This window comes from Fusarium falciforme, chromosome 14, assembly GCF_026873545.1.
Source record: "Fusarium falciforme chromosome 14, complete sequence".
Lineage (NCBI taxonomy): Eukaryota > Fungi > Ascomycota > Sordariomycetes > Hypocreales > Nectriaceae > Fusarium > Fusarium falciforme.
In genome coordinates, this window is record NC_070557.1 from 621,887 (window position 1) to 647,738 (window position 25,852).

Consider the following 25,852-nt stretch of genomic DNA (forward strand, 5'->3'; position numbering starts at 1 on the left):
ACTTTTATTATCCTTATAAGAGAAAATTTAAATATAATTAATAATAATTACTATAACGAATTAATTAATTAATAATATATTAAAGAGATTATAATAACTTTTTATAAAGGCCTTTAATTAAATAATTAAAGTAATATAATTAATACCTTTTAATATACCTTTTAATATAACTAAGATAACCTTACTAAAGAGGTCTATAAGCTTTATAAAGGCATAAAAAGCATATATAATAAGCTATAATTAATAATATTAAATAATAGCCTTAAGAGTATTAAGATAAATATATAATATAATAAATTAATATTAATTAAGCTTATAATCTTTAATTATAATATCGTTTTTTTATTTAATTATTTTTTATTTAATTATAATATTAATAAAAAGTTTAATTTTATTAAAAAAAAAGATCTTATTAATAAAGATATTAAATTCCTTAAGGACTTATAAGATAATAAGTAATATAAGGCATAGGTTATAATACTTATAATAATTATAAAGACCTTTTATAGTATTAAATAATAGAATTAAAGAAGTCTTATAGCTAGCTAGGATCTAGCTATATAGCTATAGGCGTAATTATATTAAGAAATAGGGGTTATTAGCGTTATAGGTTTTAGAGGGATTAGTTCTTAGAGTTAGCATTAGAGTTTAAATATAAAACGAGTTAGTAGCGGGGCTTAGCGCTAGACTAAAACTTAGCGGCAAATAAAAGTCTATAGGTTTAATTAATTAAACCTATCTAGTTAAATATATAATATATATATCTTAACTTATATAAATATATAAATAATAGTAATTTTAATAGTAATTTTAATAATAAATATTATTTATTATATATATTATAGTATTTTTAAAATATTAATTTATTAATTTTTATATTATATAAAAATAAATATAAAACTTTAATAATTAAAAAAAAAATTTAATAATTAATATTTATTTAAGTATTATTTTAAGAATAAAGTTATTACTTATAAATAATATATTAATAAATACCCTAATAGTATTTTCCTAACCGTAGCAGCATCTTAAGAGCCTTTAAACAATGCCTGGTTTACTGGAGTTATTGGCTCTGCACGAATCTCGCCGTCGCTGCCAATGACTTCGAGTATGTTCTTCATAGCATTCAACTCAAAGTTGATCCGCGTTGTGATGGCAGCGCCTCCGTTATGGCATGTCATCGTCACGTTGTCCATCGCAGCCAGTACCTTTGACACCTGTGGTTCATGGTAGTGAACGTCGATACCAGCAGCAGAGATCTTGCCGCTCTCAAGTGCCGCAATTAAGGCATCTTCGTTGACAACTTGTCCACGCGCAGTATTAACAAGACGTGCGCCGTCCTTCATGGCCGCAAAAGCCTTGTCATTCATGAGGTCCTGGGTGTGCGCGTTGAGCGGTGTGTGGAGAGTGACACAATCCGCGACCCCGAGAAGCTCATGCAGCGTAGCATGGTAGGTAGATTGGAGCTCCTGCTCAACCTCGGTTGGTGCGCGTACGACATCATAGTAGTGAATCTCCATACCCAGTGCGGCTCGTGCCTTGTGTGCTAGCAATTTGCTGATGTTTCCTAGTCCCACGATGCCCAAGATGTGACCGCGTGGGTTGAACGATATACTTCCAACTAACTTGTGTGTGGCGACAAAGTCATCTGGATTGCAGGTGCGGGCGCCCTTTTGTGATCGCCAAAAGTTTCGAAAGACGGACAGGATCATGAACAGAGCTGTGTCGGAGACAGCCTCGTCACTGCAGCCAGCGCCGTTGGCATACCAGATGCCGCGTCGACCGAGTGCGTCGACGTCAGCCCAGTTGAAGCCTGCGCCAGCAGATGCGAAGATGCGAACTGACGGTGGGAGGAGACCGATGAGTTCGTCGTCCCATTGGCCCATCTCACCTCCCGTCTGAAAATGCGGTCGAAATATGGCCGAGAAATCACCATATCTAATGAAGGGAGTTAGAGATGGTTCTCCTCAGGGTGGCTTCTAGATCAAGACGTCTCACTTCTTTTCTTTTAGCGCCTTGATAAATGATGCTCGGTCGGGCTCTTCATTGGCCACGACCTGGAATCTCTCGGTAAACACGTCTTCGAAAAACTCGTGGTTATACTTGATGTCCTCTCCAAGACGGAGCACAATGGGTTTCTTTGAAGTCATGGTAAAGTAGTAATAATCAATGATACTTATCACGGCGATTGCGACATCACCAGTCTGAGGCGCACCAGGTTAAATATAAATAGATGGTTAACTCACGCGGAAATGGTCAAGGCTAATAATACCCCGCAACAACAAGCACCTATCAAAATCAACAAGCACGGGGATGAGGATCCACACTGATGCAGCATTTTGGGCCGGACATCTGGCCGTAGCGTCGGTTTTCGAGCCGGAGAGGGGCGTGGCATCCATCAGACAATCTGAGTGAATAAACGAGACAAGCAAATTCATCGCTCAAATCTCTTGGCGTCAAACGTTTTGGAGGTGATACAAATGACATTCATTTTGGCGTGTCTCAAGGATACTCAATGTACTCTTTCGCGCGTTGATTGATATTGCTCCGAGCTCTCGTTGAAAGGGGCGGGGCCTAACCAAGACCCTGGTCATCGTAGCACGTAGTTGCTCCATGAGCCGCATCGATGAAGGCGATAGAGATCTCGGAATCACCAAGGCCACGGAAGATGTGGTAGAAGAGGTAGAGCTTTGCAAACTGCAAGTGAAACAATGCTCCATTACGAGGACAAGCTCCAAAGTTTTTCTGGTGGTCTGATGTCAAGAGAGCATGTGAGAATTTTGCCAGTTCAAAATCAGCCGTTGAGACTCGTCTCACTTGGAGCACCTGGATTTTGTGAGACCTCTCTCTCCTTGAGGGCTCTTTACTGAGCCTGGATCCCTCTTGGGAGTGAATCTCCCTTGGCACGGCCACCAATTGGACAATTGACCGTCCTAAAAGCTCCCTTGGATATCACCATCGGCTCATTTATCCTCTTGTCTAAGTAACCGCCAGACACACACCAACGCGTGAATGACATTAGGACCCAATGACCCCCGCCTCATCAGCGAAGAGGCGGCGCGGCATTGATGCCGACACTAATAAGCGAGGTTGTGACCAACGGGTTTAAGCCGGCTATGGCCTCACGGGACAACTGCATAATGGTAGGATAGGGGACCTGTTTCCTGTCGAGGTTGATCCAAAGTTCGACACCAAAGAGTCGAGGATTTGACGTAACTTACAATATACTTCTTAGTCGTTTCTTCTGGCTCTATCTTCTCGGTAGAGTAAGCAAGAGAACAAGTTCAAACATGAACCATTTCTGGCCAGAGTATACTAACACGATCGGGCCTCTGCGGGGCTTAAGCTGCAGCTCGCTAGCTTCTGCCGTGACCCGCCCAGTTGGGGTGAAGATTGACATACTGGTGTAGCCGGACATCGTTCCGATGTAGCAGTGTGTAAGTCAAGGACCAATGGGTTACTGCCACCCTTACCCCAGGTTTTCCCCAGGTTACCCCGCATAACTGGGCACGAGAAAGGAGCGTATAAGTATAGCATTTGCAGCCACCTGGGTCCTAACCATCCACTGCATCACATCCCCCTCAAAGATCTCCCCTCGATACGCCCCTTTGTATATCCCCCATTCTATTACTTCTCCCGCCTTACTTTTAAGATGTTTAAGGCTGTGTCCGAGTTCTTGAAGCCAAAAGCGGCTAAGAAGATGCATTTTCTGCATCTCAGAAACAACACCCACCCAACATGGTACAAGGATCCGGGCCTCCGCAAGAATGTCTGGCACTGCGTGGGCTTTTACTTCGCTGTATTCTACTTAGGATACGACGCTTCTTTAATGAATGCGTTGCAGGCGATCCCCGAGTGGGAGGAATACTTCGATTATCCCTCGGGGAACACGCTCGGCCTCATATCTGCGAGTTTGTTCCTCCCTGCTATCGTTACACCCTTTGCAGCTTCTTGGATGAACGGTCTCTGGGGTAGAAAGTGGTGCTTAGCCATTGGATCTATCCTCCTGATCCTCGGTGCCTTCCTCAATGCGTTTGCTAAGAACATTGGCACCTTCATAGGTGGGAGGGTAGTGATTGGAGCAAGCGGGCCGTTTGGGAAGATAACAGGCATTGCACTGCTTCAAGAACTCGCCCATCCTCGTCTTCGACCGTACGTTGCCACAGCTTACTACAGTAATTACTACGTGGGCCAGATTGTTGCCGCCTGGTTCGGCTATGGAGCCCTATCCTGGCCGTCAACCGAGTGGAGATGGCGAGCACCTTGTTTGTTTCAGGCTTTTGCCCCAGCAGTTGTCCTGATCCATCTTCTCTTCGTTCCTGAGAGTCCACGATGGCTGGTTGACCACGACCGGTCCGAAGAAGCACTCAAGGTTCTTGCCGACGAACACGCCAACGGTGACATCAACGATGAGTTGGTCCGATACGAGTACGACGAAATTTGCCGTGCTCTACAGCTTGAGAAGGAAAACAACAACGCCAAGTATACCGACTTCCTCAAGACTCCTGGTAACAGGCGGCGGCTGCTTGTTCTAGTCACTATGGGCACGGGCTCCAACTGGGTTGGCAATGGCATCATTGCCTACTACCTCTCGCCGGCACTCAAGCTTGTGGGAATCACGTCATCAAGCGCGATTGCTGGCATCAATGGTGGCATGGCAATTTGGTCTCTTCTCTGGGCCTACGCTGGAGCCATGAGTGCAGAGCGCGTCGGTCGCCGCACGCTCTGGATCACGGGAACCGCTGGAATGTGCGCTGCTTACGCTGTTATCACTGGCCTCAGCGGCTCTTTTGCCGAAAACCCCTCCCGCAGCGTGGGAATCGCGGTGGTTCCGATGATGTACATCTTCAAGACCTTCTACTGCATGAGTTGGTCACCGCTGCCGTTTGCGTATGGAGCTGAGATTCTACCGTATAATCTGAGACTCAAGGGCCTCAGCATCGAACTCAGTGTTCAAAGCGTTGCGCTGGCTTTTAACCAATGGGTCAACCCTGTGGCCCTTGAAGCCATTGCATGGAAATAGCAAGTTTAGATCCACTCACCACTTGACATTGTCACTAACTTCCAACAGCTACATCGTTTACATTGCCGTCATTGCCATGTATCTAGTACTCATCTTGTTCTTCTTCCCCGAAACTAGGTAAGTCTTGTTCCATCCTTTGCTTCCTGTCGCATAGCTAACCCCATCTTCCAGAAACATGACCATCGAGGAAGTGTCTGTTCTTTTCGACACTGGGCGAAAGGGCGACGCCGCCGCAGCAGCTCGCAAGTTTAATAACGATAAGTCGGAGAAGGAAAGAGAAATGCTTGGAGATGATGACGACGTTGAGAAAGAACCAACTATATCTAAGATTGAGCGGATCTAGATTATATATCTCATGAGATCTTTTAACTCCGCTGCACTTCCTCCAACAGTATCTTCGACATGGGTGCCGGAGGTGACGGGGGCTACGTGTCCAGCACAGGAGCCTGCAAATCGAGCTGGACCTCCGAATTGAGAGTCGTGTGCATCAAATACAACCGCAACCAACGAGGAAACAACGTTTCCAATAATGTGAAGTGATAAGCTGGTGTCAGGATTGAGCAGCCTGAGCCCGTTAAAGCTTGACGTGCGTGTTGGCTCATGTGGTGATCCCCTGAACAAAGGCTCAAATACTCATGCGATTGATTGTAAAAGAGGGTAATTTTGGTGCTTCCAAGCTACAGCTTGCTCTCCTCATAAGCCAGCTGCCCTAGCACCTCATCCCACTCATCATAGGCGCCCTTGGCCAACGCGCCCCTTAATGGCAGCCGTCCACCAGACAGATGACCAAAGCCCAAGACCTTAAAGATGGCTTCGCGAATGCCAAGGATACCATGCTTGACTATGAACTCTTCGGCCGTGGACACCTTCCACTGTAGCCTGTGCGTCTCTTCCAGAGTCCACTCGTCTAGCGGCCGTTTGGCAGCAAGCGAGAACAGGTGAGTCACGGTTTTGGGGAAGATGGCTGCCAGGCCATCAATGACACCGCCAGCGTTGAAGACGACGATGGGGCCAAGTTGCTGCCCAAAGCCCGAGAAGACACGGAACTTGGAGTGGTCAATCTTGGGATGGAGAGATAGTTGTAGGTGGTGAGAGACGTTGCCATGGGACCTAGCGAGTGTGAGTATAGTAGGTAAAAGGAGTTAGGACATCTGGCAAACAAACATCTTGCAACCGACAATGTTGGGGTGTTGAGCCAGCTTGACGTAGGAATCGATGCTGATTAACAGGTTGTTGGTGACACCTGGGTAGTTGTATCTGGACATCATCTATTAGCATCCCCTTGCATTGTTTTTATGAGTGCTCTGTCCTCACACCAAGATCGGCAGAGGGCTGTTATCAGCCACCAGCGTGAACCACTCAACTAGATTATCCTGCGTCGCGGCACTGCCAAAGTATCCTGGTACAAGCACAAGCCCCCACTGGGCACCCGCTTTCTTCGCATTCTGCAGCCATTCCAGCACCTCATCAACGCTGTTGACGAGTACGCCCGCCATGATGGGGTAGTTTTCGTGTCCTGCTTCGCTGAGAGCCTTTCGCACGCCGGAGATGAGATCAAAGCGCTCGGCGCTCGACATGTGAATAGCCTCGCCGGTAGAGCCCATGAGGACTAGGCCCATGATGCCCGAACTGGCCAGGTGCACGCTATGCGCGGCCTGCGTGGCTATGTCGATGGCGGGCTGCAGTTCGGGGGCCTCGGCCTTGTCCTTGAAAAAGGTCGGCACGGGCACAAAGACACCATCAGGAGGCGTGTGAGACGTCATCTTGAATTGAATTGTGGTGTCAAAATTAGGCAACCTCTTCACTGAGAGACCACGGTGGGATCAAGTCAGACAGTCTTTGCCGAATGTACTTACGTAGTCTAGATATTGCGCACTCAGTAGGCATCTGTCTCCGCTCCGTGCCGCCCGACCTTGCCGGTTCCGATGCCACCTCCGACTGGCCTGATGCACGGCATCCGCAAACTAACTAGGAGGCTTTTCCGACTTCCAGTGTGGGATGAATAATGCCGGACCCTATCGAGTTCATGCGTACCCCACAATGTGACTTGAGTATCACATAATCTATCAACTTATTTAGAAGGACGAAAATAGATCAAACTGCTCCTATATGACAGTCCTTTGAAGGGAAGCGCTTGCGGCTATGGGACCATGTGGGGAAGGCCCAAAAGAGTACTTTGACAATCGGGTGTGTGATACGATCACTTGGAGCGCTTAACAGGGCTCTGAAACCAAACAAGGTTGTATTTCCTCTTCAGCATGATTTGAATGCTGCAATACTTCTTCAATCTCCTTTACCTCCGTTTTTTTATTAGTTTAAAACTTCCGTCGGATGCGGGTATTGCTTCATTTAGCCTGAAGCTGCCCCTTTGTTATGACTGACCAAGGGAAAGGGTCCATCCTATATAGGAACCCACGAGAAACCGCTACGGCTACCGCATTTTCATCTCTGTTTTCCTACCCATCATGACCAAGACTAAAATGCTCAAAACTCTACTCACGGTCGCTGTCTTAACAGCTCTACGAACCCCATTTGCTGCAGCCAACACGTTGCAGTATGTCGGAGTCGATTGGTCTTCTGTCCTAGTTGAAGAACGCGCCGGTGTTGTCTACAAGGATTCTCGGTCTGTTGAAAAGCCTCTGGAAACTATTCTTGTCGAAGCTGGTGTCAATATGGTCCGGCAGCGCGTCTGGACGGTTGACGGTGACTACGGAATCAAGTACAATCTTCAACTGGCGCGCCGAGCAAAAGATGCTGGCTTGAAGTTCGGGCTCAACCTGCACTACAGCGACACTTGGACAAATCCTGGCCAGCAAACCATTCCCACTGGCTGGCCGCAAGACATCGACGGCTTGGAGAAGCAGTTGTGGACCTACACAACTGAAGTTTGCAACACATTTGCAGCCGCTGGACTCAGTCCGGACACAATCACCATTGGCAACGAGATCCCGTCAGGCTTCCTTTGGCCGACTGGACACATTGACAATCCCAAGAATCTCTCTTGACTTCTACACACCGCTGCGAGTGCTGTTCGCAGCTCGTCGCTAGGAACAGGTACCAAGATCGTAACCCACCTGGCTCATGGATGGAACCAGGAACTGCAAAACTGGTTCTACGACTTGGTTTTGGCGCCCGGTCATCTCATGGTCCGCGATTGGGATGTTATTGCCGTCTCTTTCTATCCCTTCTGGGGTGAGGGTGCCAGCATGGCCAATTTGTCTGCCACCCTGAACAGCCTAGCATCAAAGTACAACAAGGAGGTTCAGGTTGTAGAGACAAACTGGCCCACGTCGTGTCCGAACCCGGAGTACCCGTTTCCCAAGGATCAGCTTGATATTCCTTTCAGCACAGCTGGTCAGGTCGAGTACCTTCGCCGTCTGGCTTCTACCCTCAAAGCTATTCCATCAGCTACTGGTATTAATTATTGGGAGCCAGCATGGGTCCATAATGCCGTTTTGGGGTCTTCTTGTGCGAGCAATGTTTTATTTGACCCTAACGGCAAGGCCTATGAAAGTTTGTCGGTGTTTGCCTCTCTTTATTAGCAATGAATTGGGGAAACGGTTCAATCCCTTGAGGAAGGAAGAATGAGTTGCGTTGGATTGATGGCGACAATGAAGCCACGTTATTGAGAGGCTGGCTGTGTGATCTAGGTCGACTTGATCTGGTTGCTGCGTTGTGGTCCAACACCTCCTTTATCATACTCTGTATGCACTTGTTGGCGCAATTCTAGGTGCTCCCTATCCTTGTGGCTAGTTGGCCAATTTGTCATCTCCTTTTCCATTGCCCTGTATTTTTTCTATCTTTATTTCTGTCTGGCTCTTTAAGTAGGCATAAAGCCTGATGTGAAGCTTGTATGTATGCGTATCTCTTGCTTATCTTAAAACTGCCTTTGGTTTAAAGCTATATGGATTCTCATAACGCAACTTTTTTCATAATCGATGCATCTTGGCTCAAGCTGCAAAAGACAATTTGGGTCTCTACAATCATGACTTCTTTCCACATCGACCTCTCCAACCTGACAAGGATGTGCCTTTCATCTCGTGTACAAAATACATACATGAATGACTTTCGGCCTCGACGGAATTTAGAAGTGGATACAAGCCGAAACACGGATAACTTTGATAGCCGTGTTCCGACGGATACATCCCGTCAATGGATGCTCATCCGAAAGATGGATAATCGTCTGACCACCCGACGGTTAGACTTTTCATGCCCCTAGCAACATACCCCACGTTCAAACGATCGATTGGGTTTGCAAGTCGCAGACCATTACTCCGTACCCCATTCGTTACCCGGGGGTACCCGGACTCGACGAATTGAAACAGAGTAGATCTCAGAGCAAAACAAGGAAACTCACCATTTGAGTGGGATGTATGGCTGAAGCAGGGATCCTCTATACTCATAAAGGTGCCTGAAGTTATCGGGTAACAGAGGTTTCCGTCCGGGGCGATGTGACCCCAATGCGGAGGACCTTGTTTGGCCATGCGCTCGTACGTGAATGAAAGGGGGGGATCCGGGGAAACAACCCAGATTTGCAGTTCTTGTTACGATCATGCTTGTTGATGCGGAATGTATTTGATATAAAGACTGCCCTGCTCATGACCACAACGCATCAGACAACAGCGAGAGTCGCTTTGCCATTTCAATACAACCCAAGCCTGCATTGCATTGTTCTCCACAAGCATTCGGACACTCGCAGATCATGAAGGTGTGGTATACTCTTGGTAGTCTTGCCAGCATTGCAAGTCTAGTGCAACACTCTAGTGCTCAAAAGTGGCCTTTGCACGACAATGGCTTGAACCAGGTTGTCGAATGGTATGATCCACAGGAACCCCGATTCTGCGGCTATCTAAGCCTGGGCTTACAAGATGATAGGGACCACTATAGCGTCAAAGTCAACGGGGAGAGGCTTTTCCTTTGGTCCGGAGAGGTCAGTGGAACTCAACTGCACATCTATGCACCTACTAACGCTCAAGAATAGTTGCACCTGTGGCGCATCCCCGTGCCTGAGCTTTGGCGTGACATCTTTGAGAAGATCAAGGCAGCTGGGTAGGTATGAAACTACCTTTAGTTCCGACATGTATACTCACAGATACCTAGTTTCAATGGCATTGGCCTTTATGAACATTGGGGCTGGCATGCTCCCAACAACCAGACCTTGGATTTCGAAACAGGGGCCCATAACTTTGCTAGCGCCTTTGAAATTGCCAAGGAACTTGGCCTGTACATCGTTTATCGACCTGGCCCATATAGTAACGCTGAGGCAAACGGTGGCGGCTTTCCTGGCTGGCTCACCACCGGAGAGTATGGCCCTCTTCGAGATAACAACACCGCATACACCAAGGCTTGGGAGCGATACTCCAAGAAGGTTGCCGACTATGTGCGCCCACATCTCGTTAGCAACGGTGGTCCCATCATCTTTTGGCAGATAGAAAATGAGTATGGACAACAATGGATCGACCCCGACAAGAAGATTCCCAACGCTACCGCTATCAGCTACATGGAGCTGCTGGAGGAGAAGACCAGAGATTGGGACATTGATGTTCCATTCACGGCCAACAACCCCAACATGTGGACACGAGCGTGGTCCAAGGACTATGGTGACACTGGTGGAGAGGCCGACGTCTATGGCCTTGACCACTATCCAGCGTGCTGGACGTGCAACCTTGCACAATGTCTCAACATCAATGGCGCAGTTGAGCCTTACACTGTCTTTAACTATTATGATCACTTTCAGAGTGTTGCCCAGACTCAGCCTTCATTTCTCATGGAGTTCCAGGGGGGTTCATTCAACCCCTGGGATGGCCCTGCAGGAGGTTGTGCAGAGAACATGGGCCCAAGCTGGGTAAATCTCTTCTTCCGCCACAATTTGGCGCAAAAGGTAACAGCTGTCAACATTTACATGGTCTATGGAGGAACCAACTGGGGCAACATTGGCTTCCCTGAGGTTGGCACCAGCTATGACTATTCGGCGCCCATCCACGAAAACCGCTTGATTGGCGATAAGTACAACGAAGCAAAGCTCTTTGGCCTCTTTATGCGGGTCGCTCATGACTTCACAAAGGTTGACCGAGTTGGAAACAGCACCAAGTACGCCACGGATGAGGACATCTTCACCACTGAGCTCCGTAACCCTGATACCGGGGCCGCATACTATGTCACCCGTCACGACTACTCCCCTTCTACCGATGTCACCAGATTCCGCTTGAAAGTTTCAACAGAGGCTGGAAATCTGACCGTGCCAGTCTCAGGATCCATCACTCTCAACGGGCGAGAATCTAAGACTCTGGTCACGGATTTCAGTATCGGTTCATCTGGCAAGAAGATCACTTATGCAACCTTGGAGGTCCTGACCGTGGCCGATCTTGGAGATCGCCAGGTGGTTATCTTCTGGGCCCCAGATGGCGAGCAAGGCGAGTTCTTGCTCAAAGGCGCAAAGTCCGGCAAGGCTTTGAGCGGAAAGGCCGACGGGAAATCGTTAACCAAGACCAAGAATGGCATCTTGACGAACGTGGTCACTGGCAAGGAGAAGACTGTTTTCGAATACAACAACCATGTGCAAGCCGTCGTGGTAGACCGTCAGTCTGCTTACAAATTCTGGGCCCCAACCCTCAACAATGACCCTCTTGCGTGGGAAAATTCAACCGGTAAGTGAACGCCTCGATAGAGGTTGAGGCTCACACATACTGACAAGCCTTAGTCCTGGTCCATGGACCCTATCTTGTGCGAACCTCTTCTATTAAAGGCGACACAATTCACATCACCGGCGATTGGGACGAAGAGACTGAGGTTGAAATATGGGCCCCAAAGAAGGTCACCAAGGCGACTTTCAATGGTGCAAGGCTCAAAGTTTCCAAGTCTAAATACGGCAGCCTGCTTGGCAACCTTGCAGCCCCTGAAGTTACTACCGAAACCCTTGCTGCCCAGCTGCCGGCTCTCACAAAGTGGAAGGTGGTAGACGGTCTCCCTGAGGTTGCCGCAGACTACGATGACTCCCGTTGGACCAGTAAGCATTCGAAATGACGTTACTATTAAGCGCTTACTGACCTGTCACTTGCAGAGGCTGACCATGAGACAACTCCTCATTTTGTCCCACCTGACACTTACCCTGTCCTTTTTGCCGATGAATATGGTTACCAAGCCGGAAACCTCCTCTGGCGTGGTCGCTTCAAGGCGGCCAAAGGTAATGCTCCCAAGGGCGCTTACCTACGCGTTATTGGCGGCCTTGCCAGCGGGTTTTCTGCCTACGCCAATGGAAAATTCCTCGGCTCCTGGCTTGGCTCCATGGCTAACAAGACGGGCGAGCTTGAGATATCCTTCAAGGATGTTAAGCTTGACACCAAGGCTGACAACGTCTTGTTTGTCATCCAAGATACCATGGGCAAGGAGCAGCGCGATGCAGCGCCTGATCCTCGTGGCATCCTCAATGCCACACTGATCGCGGCCGATGGCTCTGCTGCCAACTTTACTTCGTGGAGGCTTGCCGGCAACGCTGGTGGGAACCATCTTCTCGAGCCGATCCGTGGCACCTACAATGAAGGCGGCCTGCATGCGGAGCGACTTGGCTGGCATCTCCCTGGCTTCAACGACAAGAAGTGGAAGTCTGGAGCCCCTGCAGATGGATTCAAGGGTGCCGGGGCACGCTTCTACCGTACTGTAGTACCCTTGGACGTTCCCAGGGGCTACGATGCTAGCCTTTCTTTTCAGTTGCACACCGAGAAGAAGGCTAAGCTTCGGGCTCAGCTTTATGTCAATGGCTATCAGTTTGCAAAGACTCTGCCTTGCATATCGAACGAGACAACTTTCCCTGGTAAGCTTACGACACCGAGTCTCCAACATAAGCTACAGCTACAAGGCAAAACTGCAAGAATGTGAGAAATTCGATAGCTAACTGACTGACAGTCTTCCCTGGTATCCTGAACTACCGAGGAGACAACACAATCGGCCTCAGTGTCTGGGCCATGAGCGAAGAGGGAGGAGCGGTCGATGTGTCGTGGAAGGTCAATGGAGTGCAACGTTCAGCGTTTGACCCTCTATTTGACAGCGAGTATCTTCGCCCCGGTTGGAAGGATCGGTCAAAGTATGCTTGAGGGGCACATATGAAGAGGGACTAACCAGGCTGTTGACACAAATGTAAATAGTTCTTGTACCCGAGCTTTACATTGCTGTTGACACCTGCGAACTGGTTTGTAGTTCCGAGAGGGTACATGAGTGTCTTTGTTTCTTCCTCCTCCTCCTCTTCCTCCTCCTCCTCCTCCTCCTCCTCCTCCTCTTCCTCTTCTTCTTCTTCTTTCTCTTATTAAACTGTAAACTGTATTAAGCATGCTTTAGATACTTGCAAGTACAATCAGGCAATGAAAATGAATCTGTTGGGTAATATCGTACTATTCTATTACAAGCCAACAAGCTTTGAACTTCTTGCTGCTGCGAGTACCAGTGCTGTAGCCGATATCACGAGGGTTTGGCACCGATGGCCTAAACCGCTCAGTAGCCTTATTGTAGCCAATGAGATGCATTTCGACAGATAGTAAGTAGACAATGGCAGTGCCATGTACACGGTTTGCATGGCTATATCTATCAGTCAACATGGCCCACCACAGCCGAGAAGGCTTGATACACCGGCCATAAATCCCAGAAAGCCCCCCGCAAGCCACTACCAATGAGTGTCGTATTCCGCTGTGACGAGATGTACGGGTGGAATGGCGGAAATCGACCTCCCCAGCCCTTGGCCTACAGTCCATAGCGCCGGCTCCGAAAAGCCGTCGGAAAAATCGGATGCGGACGGATACGATAAGATTTGCTCCTCAACAGCAAGATTAGATAATACCCAATTCGACTTATCCGGCTTCTAATTCCGCTCCTCTCACACGATGACGCGGATGGTGGACCAACAAAACAGCAAAACCCTTGGCCTTTATCACAGAACCTCTCTTGCTCACTTCCAAGTTTCTCTTAACTTGCTTGAAGCCAGCTCGTGCACCCACGACTATAGTCTTCAACCACCAAACACTCTCCTCCGTCTCACATAGGCAAACAACTTCACTATGGGTAAGATCGCGACAATCGAACATTTTCGCGTTCCGCCCCGATGGCTTTTTGTCAAAATCACAGATGACACAAGCGCTGTTGGATGGGGAGAGGCTTCTCTTGAAGGTCATACCAACGCGGTGGAGGGCTGCCTCGATGCATGGTTTGAGAGATACCGGGGGTTAGATGCCGAGTAAGTTGAGTCGTCGCTGGCATTCTGCCTTTCTCGGATGGCCACGAGACAAGATCTAAAATGAGACAGAGATATTGAAAATATCTGGCAATTATCTTGGCGCGGCGGCTTCTACCGTGGAGGTCCAGTCTTTATGAGCGCGTTATCTGGCATTGACATTGCGCTCTGGGACATGAAAGGTATGTAGTGGGCTACACATTCCTCTACGTCTATACTCATCATTTATATTGTCTGGGGATTACGTTTACTGATAAGTAAAAAGCCAGGAAGCTGAATGTGCCTATATACCATCTACTAGGCGGCAAAGTCAGGAGCAAGATCCGAGTCTACGCTTGGATTGGTGGTGACCGACCGAATGAGGTCGAAGCCCAGGCGTACGTCATGTTCTTCTTTTCAAGAGAGTGTATTCTAACATCCGTTAGTCAAGGTCGCAAGAAACAAGGATTTCATGCTGTTAAAATGAATGGCACAGGGGACACGGCCTGGCTGGACTCACCTTCTGTCCTCAAAGAAGTCGTTGGTAGGCTCGAGACAGTGAAATCACTTGGCTTAGACGTTGCGGTGGATTTCCATGGCCGAGTCCATAAACCAATGGCCAAACGTCTTGCAAGAGCCCTGGAGCCATATGAGCCACTCTTCATTGAAGAGCCCCTCCTCTCAGAGAACGTGGGAGGTATCAAGCAGCTATCCGAGCTAACTACCGTTCCGATTGCTTTAGGAGAGCGACTCTATAGTCGATGGGACGTGAGGCCATTTTTGGAGAATGGCGCTGTGGATATTCTGCAACCCGATATTTGTCACGTCGGAGGCATCTCAGAGATGAGGCGCATCGCGGCTAGTTGCGAGACTTATGACATTGGCGTTGCTCCTCACTGTCCACTGGGACCTATCGCTCTTGCAGCCAATATACAGGTCGATGCAACGCTGCCCAACTTTGCTATCCAGGAGATGGGCATAGGCATGCACTATAATAACACAGGACAAGATATCACAAGTTATATCACAAACCCTGAGATCTGGACTGTGCGAGACGGACATATCGATATCTTGTCCGGTCCAGGTTTGGGCATCGAGATCAACGAAGAAGAAGTCAGGCGGCTGTCAAAGGATTCAAGAAGTTGGCCTGTGCCTGAGTTTCGAGGTCCTTGTGGAGAGCTCCGCGAATGATAAGAGGACATGGTTTGATAGAAGTTTCTGGCTAGTATAGAGGCGGCTTAGAAATAGATGGATCTGAACACCTCGCCCCGTTGCCGTACGAGATGTCCACGTACTCAGATACTCAAGCGACATATTTAAAATTACGTTAGTTTGCCCTTGCGTCTACCAGGAACCGTGGGCTAGAGCCTGGAAAAGACCCATGTGCATGTAATCATCACTCATAACAGGCAAGTACCACGAAAAGCTTGGGTAAGCGTTTTGTCACGGAACCGTATGATTGCATTAGTGGCAGAGCAATTTGTGTCAATTTCTAGCTTTCCCTTCTCACTCCCTTCAAATCCAAATCTAGATCCAGGCCCCGTCAACGGAGTAGCAACTTCCACTAACAAAACTGCTCTCTGGCCCAAGTAAGAACACAACCACATTTGCTACCTCCTCGGCAGTACCTTGACGCCGGAATGCAATTGGTTCGTCAAACGGCGCGTCAGATGGCCGCTCGATCCTGTCCCAAAATCCTTGCATCCATGGAGTATAAATCGGCCCCGGTGCTACTGCGTTAACACGTACTTCCCGATGACCATTCTCCTTCGCAGCAACGCGAGTAAGGCCCAAAACTCCATGCTTACTTGCAGCGTAGGCGGCATGATTTGCTACGCCTATCGATGGTCAGGTTCATCGGTTAATAGGTTCATAATGGGCATACGCGAGGACTGAGGACAAGAGAGCTTACCGGTTGTGGCGTGAATAGAAGCCATGTTGACAATCGACCCCCCATTCTCAATATGATTGAGCTCTGCACGAAGACAGTACATCATACCAGTCAAGTTGATGTTGAGAATCTTAAACCACTCGTCATCCTCGAGCTCTGAAAGAGGCTGGATGCCGTGGCTTTTGCCGATGATGCCTGCAATATTGGCTGCTCCATCTAGACGACCAAACTGACTCTTGATGCCGGTGATCCAGGATTCCACCTGGTTCTTATTTGAGACATCGGCTTGTGTGACTGAGAACTGAACTTTTGGGTCTTTAGTCTTCAAGTAGGCCTCAACTTGTTTGAGGGCAGTTGTATTGACGTCCGCGATACAGACCGTGCCACCGCGTTCCGAGATGAGTTTGGCTGTTGCAAGGCCAATGCCGCTTGCCCCGCCGGTCACGCCATACACCTTGCCGCTGAGTGACATGGCCGAGTGTAGTAGAGTAATTAATTGAGAACACAATAGTTTGGAATACCATGTCCGGGATCAGGTCCGTAGCGTTGATGTAGGACGTTTCTCTTGGAAGCCCCGCTTGTTCTCACCATGGAAACGAAAGGGTAACGGGAATGGAAATAGACGGTGATCCAACGGATACCAAGATAAGTTCCGATTGGCTAGAATTATCCGTCCCTCAACACGGAACCGTGAGCATCCCCGCACTCCAAACAGTCGCGATGGCATCACCTCCGAAATACACGGTTGGCTTTCATGAATTATTGAATAACGTACAATTTAATCTTCTCTTCTTGTAATGATTGGAGGGCTCTTCTTCCTTTGTTGGTTACGTTTCCCGCTGTTTGGGCGTGGCTTCTGAGGTTGCTTCTTCACATGGATGTGAGAGCTACACAAAGTTAAATGCGATGACGCTCGTGTGCTCCCAACTGGTAACCCGGCAATCTTTTCAAGGTACGAAGAATAAAAGGAATACATGATGTCCACGTGTTATGTAGCATTGTTCGTCACAACGGATATAAACCATTAAAGCCAGATACCACCTATTGAGAGTCATGTTACCAAATATTGCCCCCGGAGTGTATCTGGTGAATACTTACCATGGAATCAAATTGGCCCCAGCCTGTCAGATCTTCCAGAGAGTCTGTTGGACTGACATACAAGTCATCCAATGAACTCATTGTTGCAAGATCAGGGACGTTCATGCTAAAGTCCGTCGCTGCTAGTTCCTCGGTATTTGGTGCGAGGGCGTCAAAATCTCCAGGCCTCGCATCAGGTGACGTGTGTATTTGCATCGCTTGATGGGAAGACTGAGCTCGGGCTGTTTGCCTAGCAGCCTCTGCACGGAGCTCTTCTAAAACGAGGCAATACCGAGAAGTCAGAGTTCCTTCATCAGATATTTCTCTGATTTGCTGCTGACAGCGCTCTGCAGCTGTAAAGTATGGGCGATAAACGTCTTCTTCGTCTTTGCTCCGTTGGATGGTGTAGACGTATAAGATGACGCAGGCAGAGAAAGCAAAATAAGGTGTGAACTAGAAACTCATATGGCGCATCAGCAAGCTATTGGATCAGTGCCTAACAGAAAGGAGCTCTTACCCAGAATGCTCTAAACAGCTGCTTTGCTCGAACAAGTGTATCCACTATACCAACGATTTTCATCGCGGCATTGAGGCATTCCATAGCGCTGTCATCGAACTGTGCTCTTCGCTCGTCCTGCTCAACCTGCCGCCGCCGGGAGCTGCTGGTAAGTCTCGCGAAGTTAGTGAGCAGTAATGGTCGATTGGTCAGTATCACGGTATGCCAATAGGCAAGATTAAGGACGTTCCGCTGCCGCTGGTAGATCAAGATTAATGGCGCAGCATTTGACACGTCTTGATCGAGAAAATTAGACATATCAGATCGCCAAGCTTTGAGCTCTTTCATGTATTTGGCTGTGTGAGCAAAACGCTGGGTGATGGTCATGGACTGAATCGAGTAAATGTCGATCAATATGCCACTGAGTATCCGGGATAACCTTCAAAGTTGGTGTCAGCTTTGCTACAGGATTTGGGTTCTTCTGAGGTATGTACTTCGCGTAGGCAACGGGACCAGATGTGATGGACAACCCCCGCGTAGGAGAGGGCACAGACTTTTCCATGCTGTCGATATCGATATCATCATCATCTATACAGGAGGGGAGTTCTTGGTCGATATCTCTGTCGTGAAAGATCCGTGGTCTTCCCAGGGCCGTACTAAGGTAATTATCGAGGCTGTAAGCGCTCCAATAGGTCCTCCGACGGCACTCAATCTCGACCTGGGACATGGAGTCGGATCTTGCGTTTCGATTGCGGTGTAGGCCAAGAGCAAGAGCTAAGCGTGCGACCGTACCGAAGAGGCTCCAACAATGGTTTATTCGTGACTGTGAGAGGAGCCAGAGACATTGGCAGAGACGGGCTTGAACGCTTGCGAGCCTCACAGCACCCTGCTCTATGGATAGTTGGCGGTTCGCTGCTTGGAAGTATCGCACACTGAATTGTCAGTTACATAGGGTTACTTGATTTAGCCAGCAACTTATCAACACACCTTGTACTGACTCCTGACGGGGACAATTTAGCAACCATATGTTCTTGCGCGATGGCGAAGACCATGAAAAGCACAGCTGTCTCTGCAGGCGCCGTATCCTTATCACGCATTGTGCCTTCAGTCTCGTAGAATTCGTCGAGTCGTTGCTCGATCGTTGGTCGATGCAGGAAGCGGTCCACGGGGACCGCAAAGTCGAAGTATCTCTCGACTAGACGGGCAGTATCGTCTCGCTTTAGTAGAAAGAAGAAGGACGGATCGAGGGGGGATTGCGCGGTATCTGACGAGTTGGAATAGGTTTCACCATAAGGCAATGGAGCATCTCCAAAATTAAAGACAGATAAACCATGGGGGAACGAGACCGTCTCGTCGAACCGTTTCTGGATTCGTGAAAGAAATGACATCCCAGAGGATGGGCCAACATAGTAGCCCTGAAGGTCAGTCTGGGTTGGCTCAGGTGAAGTGCGAGAGGCAGGCTCCCCTGATGTGACCAAACCATCCTGAGGAATGGAGGGTCGCGGCGGTTCGAGAGTGCCCAATTCAGTAGGAGTGGTAGCGGTCATTCGATTATCCGAATCATTTGCTGGATGACCTGTCTCTCTGCGCGTTGTCGGATCTGCTGCCAGTTGAGCTGGAGGTCCGAGCCGGGAGACTCGAGCGTTGGGCCGTCTCCCTCTCGAATATAAGGCGTTAAAGGAGCAAGTTGCTGTTGCATCTGTACAGACATTGCATGGTTGTTGACCGTTGCAGCGCACTTTTCTTCTGCAATTGACATATCAAGTCAGTGAGGAATAAGCTAGACGCGAGCATGGGTCAGGGTGCGCGTTTTGGTGTTGGAACAATGGACTGAACGAGGCGTCACGAAACCTACTTCTTGCATCGGTCACACGCACGCGTCACTCGGATCCGACCAGATCGACGGGACCACTCTTCGGAAGAATTAGGAGTGGTAGGCAGAGGAATTCCGTCCTGAATCGGACGAGGCCCAGCATTGTGAGTGGCCGTGTGATCGGCGGGGACGGATATCTCCTCCATGTTCACACTGACGGCAAAAGAGTGATCGGAAGGAGGGAAAAGATATGATGAATGTGTCAGTGTCTGAAATCGGAGGGGAAAACGTCTCAGCTAAGTGCACTGATTTGTGGAGTTATCCGTCCGATGATCTCCGCCTTGAATGCGGGGAAATTATGGCTTCACACTTTAGGTTAAGTGTCTTCGTTAATTCAATTGTCTCCGCGCCGGTTTTAATATTATTGAGAATAAGAAGACAAATAGACACAATCTCACTTTAGTGGCAGGCAAGACGATGACAATCCAAATTCACCATAGTTAAAGCAGTAAGTCACATAATGGGATAAATAGCATCGAGCTAGAATTCGGAGTTAGAGCACAAATGAAGTTGCGTGCTCCAATACCAAGTCATGAAAGATAAACCCACTTCGTTCCCAACCCTTCACCACTCTTCAATATGTCACCAAATGATCAACCAACATATGACGAGTCGTATTCTAGAGCTCAAACTTCGTTGTCCTCGGCATGAACAGTAGCGCTCTTCTCAGTGCGACCCATCTCCTGGGCAAACGTACTGGTAGGCACCCACTTCGCACTCTTCCGTGGGCTCGTCTCTTCAAGCATGCGGTCAACCTGTTCGAGGGAGAGACCCTTCATCTCGGGGATAAAGAAGTAAGAAAACATAGCGCCTAGCAAGCAGAGTGAACCCCAGAAGAAGAATACTTTGGGTCCGAGATTGACTGCGCCCTTCTCATCGCCAGTCATATACGGAGCGATGACAGCGAGTACGCAGTTCCAGAACCAGCACGAAGCCGTCGAGATGGCGACCCCACGGGAGCGAATAGGCAGAGAGAAAACCTCCCCCACAACGACCCATGCCGCAGGTCCCCAGGTTGTAGCAAAGAAGAAAATCTGGAAGCAGATGACTGCAATCATGCCCTTGACTGCCGTCTCGTTTTTGGGCTGGGCAGTTCCAACAGCACCAATTATATACTGCATCAGAAACATGCCAATACCACCATAGACGAGTAGGGGTCTGCGGCCGAACCGTTCGATCGTCCAGAAGGCCAGGGGAGTAGAGAGGACATTGACCAAGGTTGTGATCAGAGAGATGAGGAATGGGTTTGAGATGGTTCCTAGCTGCTGAAAGAAGGTAGTTCCGTAGTAGAATATAAAGTTCATGCCTGAAAGTTGCTGCATGCCTTGAATTCCGGCTCCTACGATGGTCCTGCGGATATTGGAGCTGGGTTTGCTGATAGGCCCCTTGAAACAGACAAGCCATGAGTTGATGTAGCCATTATCGGGTGTGACGGTCGACTCGTACTCGTGATTTGCGACGATCTCTGCAAGCTCATCCTGAATGTATTCAGAACTAGTAGGCTGTCCCCGAATATACGCAAGAGATTCGGCCGCCTGTTGAATCTTTCCTTTCTTGACAAAGTATCGGGGTGATTCAGCTGCAAGGTGCTGGTTAGTCATTTTCTACAAGCGCTTGGGAACCCGAGGGGAAGGACTTGCGCAAAATGAACAGAGCACCAGCAAGAATAATGGCCCAAAGAAATTGAATGCCGATTGGGATGCGGTAAGATGCAGTGTTGCTTAAGTTTTGCGTCCCGTAGACGACGCAATTTGCCAAAAGGAGGCCAATGGTGCTATACTCGGCATGTCAGCGTGTGGCAGGATACTGTAGACTCCTTGAGGGCCGACTTACATGCAGAACTGGTAAGCAGAAACAACAGCACCGCGGATCTTCTTGGGAGAGATTTCGGATATATACAAGATGATGACGGCAGATTCAAACCCGACGCCCAGTCCAGCAACGAGTCTTCCGATGGTCATAACAGCTAACTGGCCACTACTGGCGATCTGCAGGACCACGCCGGCGGAGAAGATGGCGCATCCCATAAGGATAGTGATACGACGACCCACCATGTCCGCAAGGTCGCCGGCGACAAGTGCACCTAGGAAGGTTCCCAGCGACAGGATTGATGTCATAAGAGACTTGTCTGAGGACGTAATGGCGAAAGCGCGAGAGCCATCGACAGGAGCATTGGCGTTAAAGTCATACTCCATGCCAGTATACTGTTGGATGAAGTAGGGCATGCCAAGCACTCCGCCCATCCAGCCAATATCATAGCCAAAGAAGATACCCCCAAAGGCCGCAGAGACGCAGCAGAGATACGCTTTCCAGGTGATGGGTGCCTCGATCTTGGATAGATCGGCTGTCCCCCGGACGGATTGGGCGGTAGTGGCCATAATGGAGGCAATAGATGACGGATCCAGGATTGGCATCAAAAGAGTCTTGAAGAGTTGTGTGATGAGTTGTCGATGTGCCTCTTGGAGCGGGTCAAGAGCTTTTATTAGCAAGGGAATAGCCAGGAGGGGCGAGATAACGCCCAGCCGAGATGGACTAGATTGGAAGCCGCACGTTTCCCCATGGGGAACTTGGCGACCCCGGGATCGCAGCATGTGCTGATCATGCCATCCTGTGGGCTGAAACTGTCTCCGGAAAACTGTGCTTTTCGTGAGCCTGTTGGTGAAATGGTTCGTTGTTAGTACCTAAAGTCATCTGTACTTGCGTCAAGGCCCAATCCATTAACCGCTGAAAGTATAGATACCTGGTCAAGTGATGTACAGCCCGGCAAGAGTGGTGTGGGGGGAGTATCAGTATCCGTCGGATGTCTCTGTCGGAGCCAATTGACCAATGAATCTACATCCGTCGGAAACTCTCATCCGTGAGGGGGAAAGGCTGGTGGCTCGAGAATACGTCCCTTGAATGGAAAAAGATTGGAGAATCTCGAAACTGCCGACCACGACTCTGATCGAATGTAACACACATTCGTGCACATCCACTGCAGCGCGCACCATGGAAACGAACAACCTGCAACGATGGAGCGTGACAGAGCCATATCTAAACCTTCATTGTGAGCTCGGCGAGGGGCCGTATTACGAAAGAGCAACACAAAGCATTCGATTTGTAGATATCCTCAAAAAGCAGCTCCATACGGTATCTCTCGCTAAAGGCCCGGCCTCAGTCACCTCTATTACGCTGAACGAAACCATCAGTGTGACGGCGGACATTGAAGGCTACGACCCCTCGGATAAAGTTCTAGCTGGCCTCAAGTACGGCATCGCTGTGCTAGACAGAAAATATGGCTCATACGAGTATCTCAGTCGCTTTGAGGAGACACCAAATGCAAGGGTTAGAAGCAACGATGGTGCGATAGATCCCAATGGCAAGCTTTGGCTGGGAACGATGACTGATTTTGACTTGGGTCCCTTCCAGTCTGAAGGTAAGGTTCGCTATGATAGGGATACTACGTCTCAGTCTGACAACAGCACAGGTGGCCTTTACAAGTTTGATGGATCCTTGCCAGCAAAGCCTGTCATTTCCAATCTCACTGTCCCTAACTCGATAGGCTGGTCTCCAGACCACAAAATCCTGTATTATACGCATACCACAACACGGCAGGTTTTCGAATTTGACTTCTCAGTGTCTGCTAGTACCATTTCCAATCAGCGCGTATTCTACACCCATGCTGGGCCTGGTTTTCCCGACGGGTTCCGTGTGGATGTTGATGGAAATGTTTGGCATGCAATCTACGGCGAGGGCAAGGTCTTGAGAATCTCACCTGATGGAAAAGTCACTGGCGAAGTTCTCCTGCCTACTCTCAACATTACATGCGTCGAGTTTGTGGGGACAGAGATGTTTGTGACAACAGCAGGAGACGACAGTGGAAATTCTCGGAGCAGAGAGCTAGGCGGTGCACTATTTCGAGTTAATATCGGCGCAGAGGGAATGGAGCATTTTCTCTTTAAGATTACTTAAACTTCGTCTTTGGTAAACTTTTAAATTTCGCTTCGACAAGGCGGCTCTGACAATCGCGACGTGGTGATGTCCAGTCGCGATCCATTCTCAACAACGCACCGAAAAGTCTGAGCGGTCTTGAGGGACTTGCATGGCGTAGTTCACTTTCGTTGGTGGACAGTCGATGACCCAGTCACCGGTTGAGCGGTGCCGTCCTGTCGGTGAGTGATGCAACTTCGATAGCAAGGCTTAGATGTCTGTATCATAATATTGGTAACTCGGATTCTATATGATGATCGAGTCATCATCTTTATCAAGCCAGGGAGGCTGCCCCAGAAATCTCAACCGCATCACACGCCTGGTTTGTTGAGCATTAATCACTGTTCTCTCCTACCAGCTACTAGCCCACCCCTCCTTGAGCATCTGCCTTGTACGGCTTCAACCACTTGGAAGAACATCAAGACTTGAATATCCTTGACCATGATGATGATTTGACTCGGTCATCCTTGATTGAGACCTTTTTTTAATGGAGTTGAAAAGTCAACCAAGCTGCCAATTCCGGATCGATAGGTTAAGCATCTCATCTTGAGCGGCTTGCAATCAACACACTTGGCCTCCAGCAAAACGGTACATCTCTTTCCGTCATATGCTTAAGGGAAAGGGCCAAGCCAAATGCTGAGAAGTACACAAACAGCAACGGTGGACTTGACTGTTAGGACTAGCTAGGAAACCAAAGCCCGTTCCTGAGTAGAAGGTGTTTGGATTGGACATTTGCGAGTTACTCCTTCCGCTTTTCATGGCCCAGATTCAAAAGCCCAACGTATACTTCTTGTCTTGAGCAGTAACTTATCCTTGCGGCCCTTGATGACCATGATAAGAGCTGGGGGAAATAGAATCTCTTCTGGATTTCAGAAGTTATGTCACCAAGCAAAGTCAAACCTGGATGCCGAATGACTTTTCCGAGATAGCACCATAGGGTTCTAAAGCAAGCAATAGAATCAACGTGATAGCATCCAAACACTGGTTGACGTTTCGCGGCTGTCAATGCAATGGATCTTTTGAATCGTCCATGTCGTGAATTTGACGTGAGATCACGCCTCAGTGGCTCAATTGTGGCTGAAATGTACGGAAATGGGAAGATAAGTTACCTTGGCGTGTCACGTGAAGACAACATTCTGGCACAGGGCACGTGAGATGAGCAGCAAGTAATTGCTTACATACTGAGAGGTACCTCCTTCCTTTTTGGTTTCGGTGTTTGATCTCCGGCATGTGGAACCTGGCCGCATTCATTGTCAGTGGTGTGGCTCATGGACGTCCTTGGGGACGATGATTAATTATTGAGCCTAAATGGATTTATCTGCCTTTGTCCCTCATGTCTGAGTCTCCAACTTTGAAGCTGAGTCACGGGCGGCTTCTTGATCTGATGTTGACTGATGAATGGAAACGCGGCATGATGTGTTTGATGAGCATGGATGCATGCATATTGTAGACTCTTTGTGACGCGGAGAATAAGCTCTCGTCAACGAAGAAGTACTTGGAATACAAGGCGATATGATCCGATCGTCCAGAGTCAACTCTTGGGATCATGATCTCATACCAAAAGCCAATGTCGATGATGCTGAATGGCAAGCCAATCTTTTTCAGGTGGTTGATGATGTCCTCCTTCTACTTGTATTGTCAACAAAGAGTATCCATGGGCAGCTCCCTCTATGAGCAAGACTGCCGCTTACCGCATCCCGAATCTTCATAACATTTTTTGGCGGCGCTACCATAGACCACATCTTGGGTACGAATCGCTTCACTCCAGCCTGCAAGGCAGCATCTGCTAAAGGTACCTGGTCCAATGTGTAATTGGGTGGCAGAATGCAGCTTACCACATCTATTCCAGTCAATGACCCTGTCAGTTCACTCCTTGGGCCCTGTAAGTCTGCCGGCACAATTTTACCCTTCTATTCAGCGAGGCACTTGAAAGGCGGCTTGTCGGCAGAGGAGGTTGGACGAGAGCGGTGATTTTGTAGACAGATATCAGTCCTCCATAGAACACAGACAACCCGTGGTCAAGTGCAATTACAAAACGTTGGTTCTTTGAATTGAGAAGGGCCGCCACAATGCCTGAACCAATTCTCCCGGTGGCACCCACAATGGCAACATTGACTTCACTGGACATGGTCATTTGGGAGTTTATTCTAAAAAGACCTTCAAGAGCAGTTTTTGTCATCTAGGACTTGCCAATATACAACCTCATCTGCGGGCGTGGGCAAGATAAGCCTGTTATAAAAGAGAGAGGGTTCATGAAGAGTGCGAGGTCCGTGGGGTCCGCGGGTCGCGTGTTTCGTAAAGGTGAATTGAGTTTGTAGATCCGTCGC

General features: G+C 48.7%; 11 protein-coding genes across 11 annotated transcripts; 5 read left to right on the forward strand and 6 right to left on the reverse strand.

Annotated features, from left to right (window-relative positions):
- Positions 1–1,028: 1,028 nt before the first annotated feature.
- NCS54_01504000 (Hypothetical protein) lies at positions 1,029–2,150 on the reverse strand (the record flags this gene model as incomplete). Its single annotated transcript, XM_053160152.1, has 2 exons — positions 1,029–1,938; positions 1,999–2,150. 2 exons carry the CDS (start codon positions 2,148–2,150, stop codon positions 1,029–1,031), a joined length of 1,062 nt encoding a protein of 353 aa, XP_053016127.1.
- A 1,502-nt stretch (positions 2,151–3,652) lies between these two features.
- NCS54_01504100 (MFS domain-containing protein) lies at positions 3,653–5,366 on the forward strand (the record flags this gene model as incomplete). The annotated part of the gene is made up of 3 exons (XM_053160153.1): positions 3,653–5,022; positions 5,072–5,140; positions 5,195–5,366. 3 exons carry the CDS (start codon positions 3,653–3,655, stop codon positions 5,364–5,366), a joined length of 1,611 nt encoding a protein of 536 aa, XP_053016128.1.
- A 334-nt stretch (positions 5,367–5,700) lies between these two features.
- On the reverse strand, positions 5,701–6,786 carry NCS54_01504200 (Putative 4-hydroxy-2-oxoglutarate aldolase, mitochondrial; the record flags this gene model as incomplete). The annotated part of the gene is made up of 3 exons (XM_053160154.1): positions 5,701–6,133; positions 6,188–6,280; positions 6,338–6,786. The coding sequence occupies 3 exons, from the start codon at positions 6,784–6,786 to the stop codon at positions 5,701–5,703; spliced, it is 975 nt and encodes a 324-aa protein (XP_053016129.1).
- A 702-nt stretch (positions 6,787–7,488) lies between these two features.
- NCS54_01504300 (Arabinogalactan endo-beta-1,4-galactanase) lies at positions 7,489–8,565 on the forward strand (the record flags this gene model as incomplete). The annotated part of the gene is made up of 2 exons (XM_053160155.1): positions 7,489–7,973; positions 8,061–8,565. The coding sequence occupies 2 exons, from the start codon at positions 7,489–7,491 to the stop codon at positions 8,563–8,565; spliced, it is 990 nt and encodes a 329-aa protein (XP_053016130.1).
- Positions 8,566–9,725: 1,160 nt separating this feature from the next.
- On the forward strand, positions 9,726–13,113 carry NCS54_01504400 (Beta-galactosidase; the record flags this gene model as incomplete). Its single annotated transcript, XM_053160156.1, has 7 exons — positions 9,726–9,838; positions 9,899–9,953; positions 10,005–10,072; positions 10,124–11,670; positions 11,724–12,029; positions 12,084–12,833; positions 12,926–13,113. The coding sequence occupies 7 exons, from the start codon at positions 9,726–9,728 to the stop codon at positions 13,111–13,113; spliced, it is 3,027 nt and encodes a 1,008-aa protein (XP_053016131.1).
- A 954-nt stretch (positions 13,114–14,067) lies between these two features.
- Positions 14,068–15,410, forward strand: NCS54_01504500 (Galactonate dehydratase; the record flags this gene model as incomplete). The annotated part of the gene is made up of 4 exons (XM_053160157.1): positions 14,068–14,243; positions 14,313–14,422; positions 14,506–14,617; positions 14,666–15,410. 4 exons carry the CDS (start codon positions 14,068–14,070, stop codon positions 15,408–15,410), a joined length of 1,143 nt encoding a protein of 380 aa, XP_053016132.1.
- Positions 15,411–15,746: 336 nt separating this feature from the next.
- NCS54_01504600 (Short chain dehydrogenase/ reductase) lies at positions 15,747–16,582 on the reverse strand (the record flags this gene model as incomplete). Its single annotated transcript, XM_053160158.1, has 2 exons — positions 15,747–16,057; positions 16,132–16,582. The coding sequence occupies 2 exons, from the start codon at positions 16,580–16,582 to the stop codon at positions 15,747–15,749; spliced, it is 762 nt and encodes a 253-aa protein (XP_053016133.1).
- A 533-nt stretch (positions 16,583–17,115) lies between these two features.
- Positions 17,116–19,230, reverse strand: NCS54_01504700 (Fungal-trans domain-containing protein; the record flags this gene model as incomplete). Its single annotated transcript, XM_053160159.1, has 5 exons — positions 17,116–17,151; positions 17,209–17,640; positions 17,705–18,122; positions 18,178–18,615; positions 18,671–19,230. 5 exons carry the CDS (start codon positions 19,228–19,230, stop codon positions 17,116–17,118), a joined length of 1,884 nt encoding a protein of 627 aa, XP_053016134.1.
- Positions 19,231–20,182: 952 nt separating this feature from the next.
- Positions 20,183–21,934, reverse strand: NCS54_01504800 (MFS domain-containing protein; the record flags this gene model as incomplete). Its single annotated transcript, XM_053160160.1, has 3 exons — positions 20,183–21,135; positions 21,197–21,330; positions 21,390–21,934. 3 exons carry the CDS (start codon positions 21,932–21,934, stop codon positions 20,183–20,185), a joined length of 1,632 nt encoding a protein of 543 aa, XP_053016135.1.
- A 610-nt stretch (positions 21,935–22,544) lies between these two features.
- NCS54_01504900 (SGL domain-containing protein) lies at positions 22,545–23,507 on the forward strand (the record flags this gene model as incomplete). Its single annotated transcript, XM_053160161.1, has 1 exon — positions 22,545–23,507. The coding sequence occupies one exon, from the start codon at positions 22,545–22,547 to the stop codon at positions 23,505–23,507; it is 963 nt and encodes a 320-aa protein (XP_053016136.1).
- Positions 23,508–24,887: 1,380 nt separating this feature from the next.
- Positions 24,888–25,267, reverse strand: NCS54_01505000 (NmrA domain-containing protein; the record flags this gene model as incomplete). Its single annotated transcript, XM_053160162.1, has 2 exons — positions 24,888–25,151; positions 25,217–25,267. The coding sequence occupies 2 exons, from the start codon at positions 25,265–25,267 to the stop codon at positions 24,888–24,890; spliced, it is 315 nt and encodes a 104-aa protein (XP_053016137.1).
- Between the last annotated feature and the right edge of the window lie 585 nt (positions 25,268–25,852).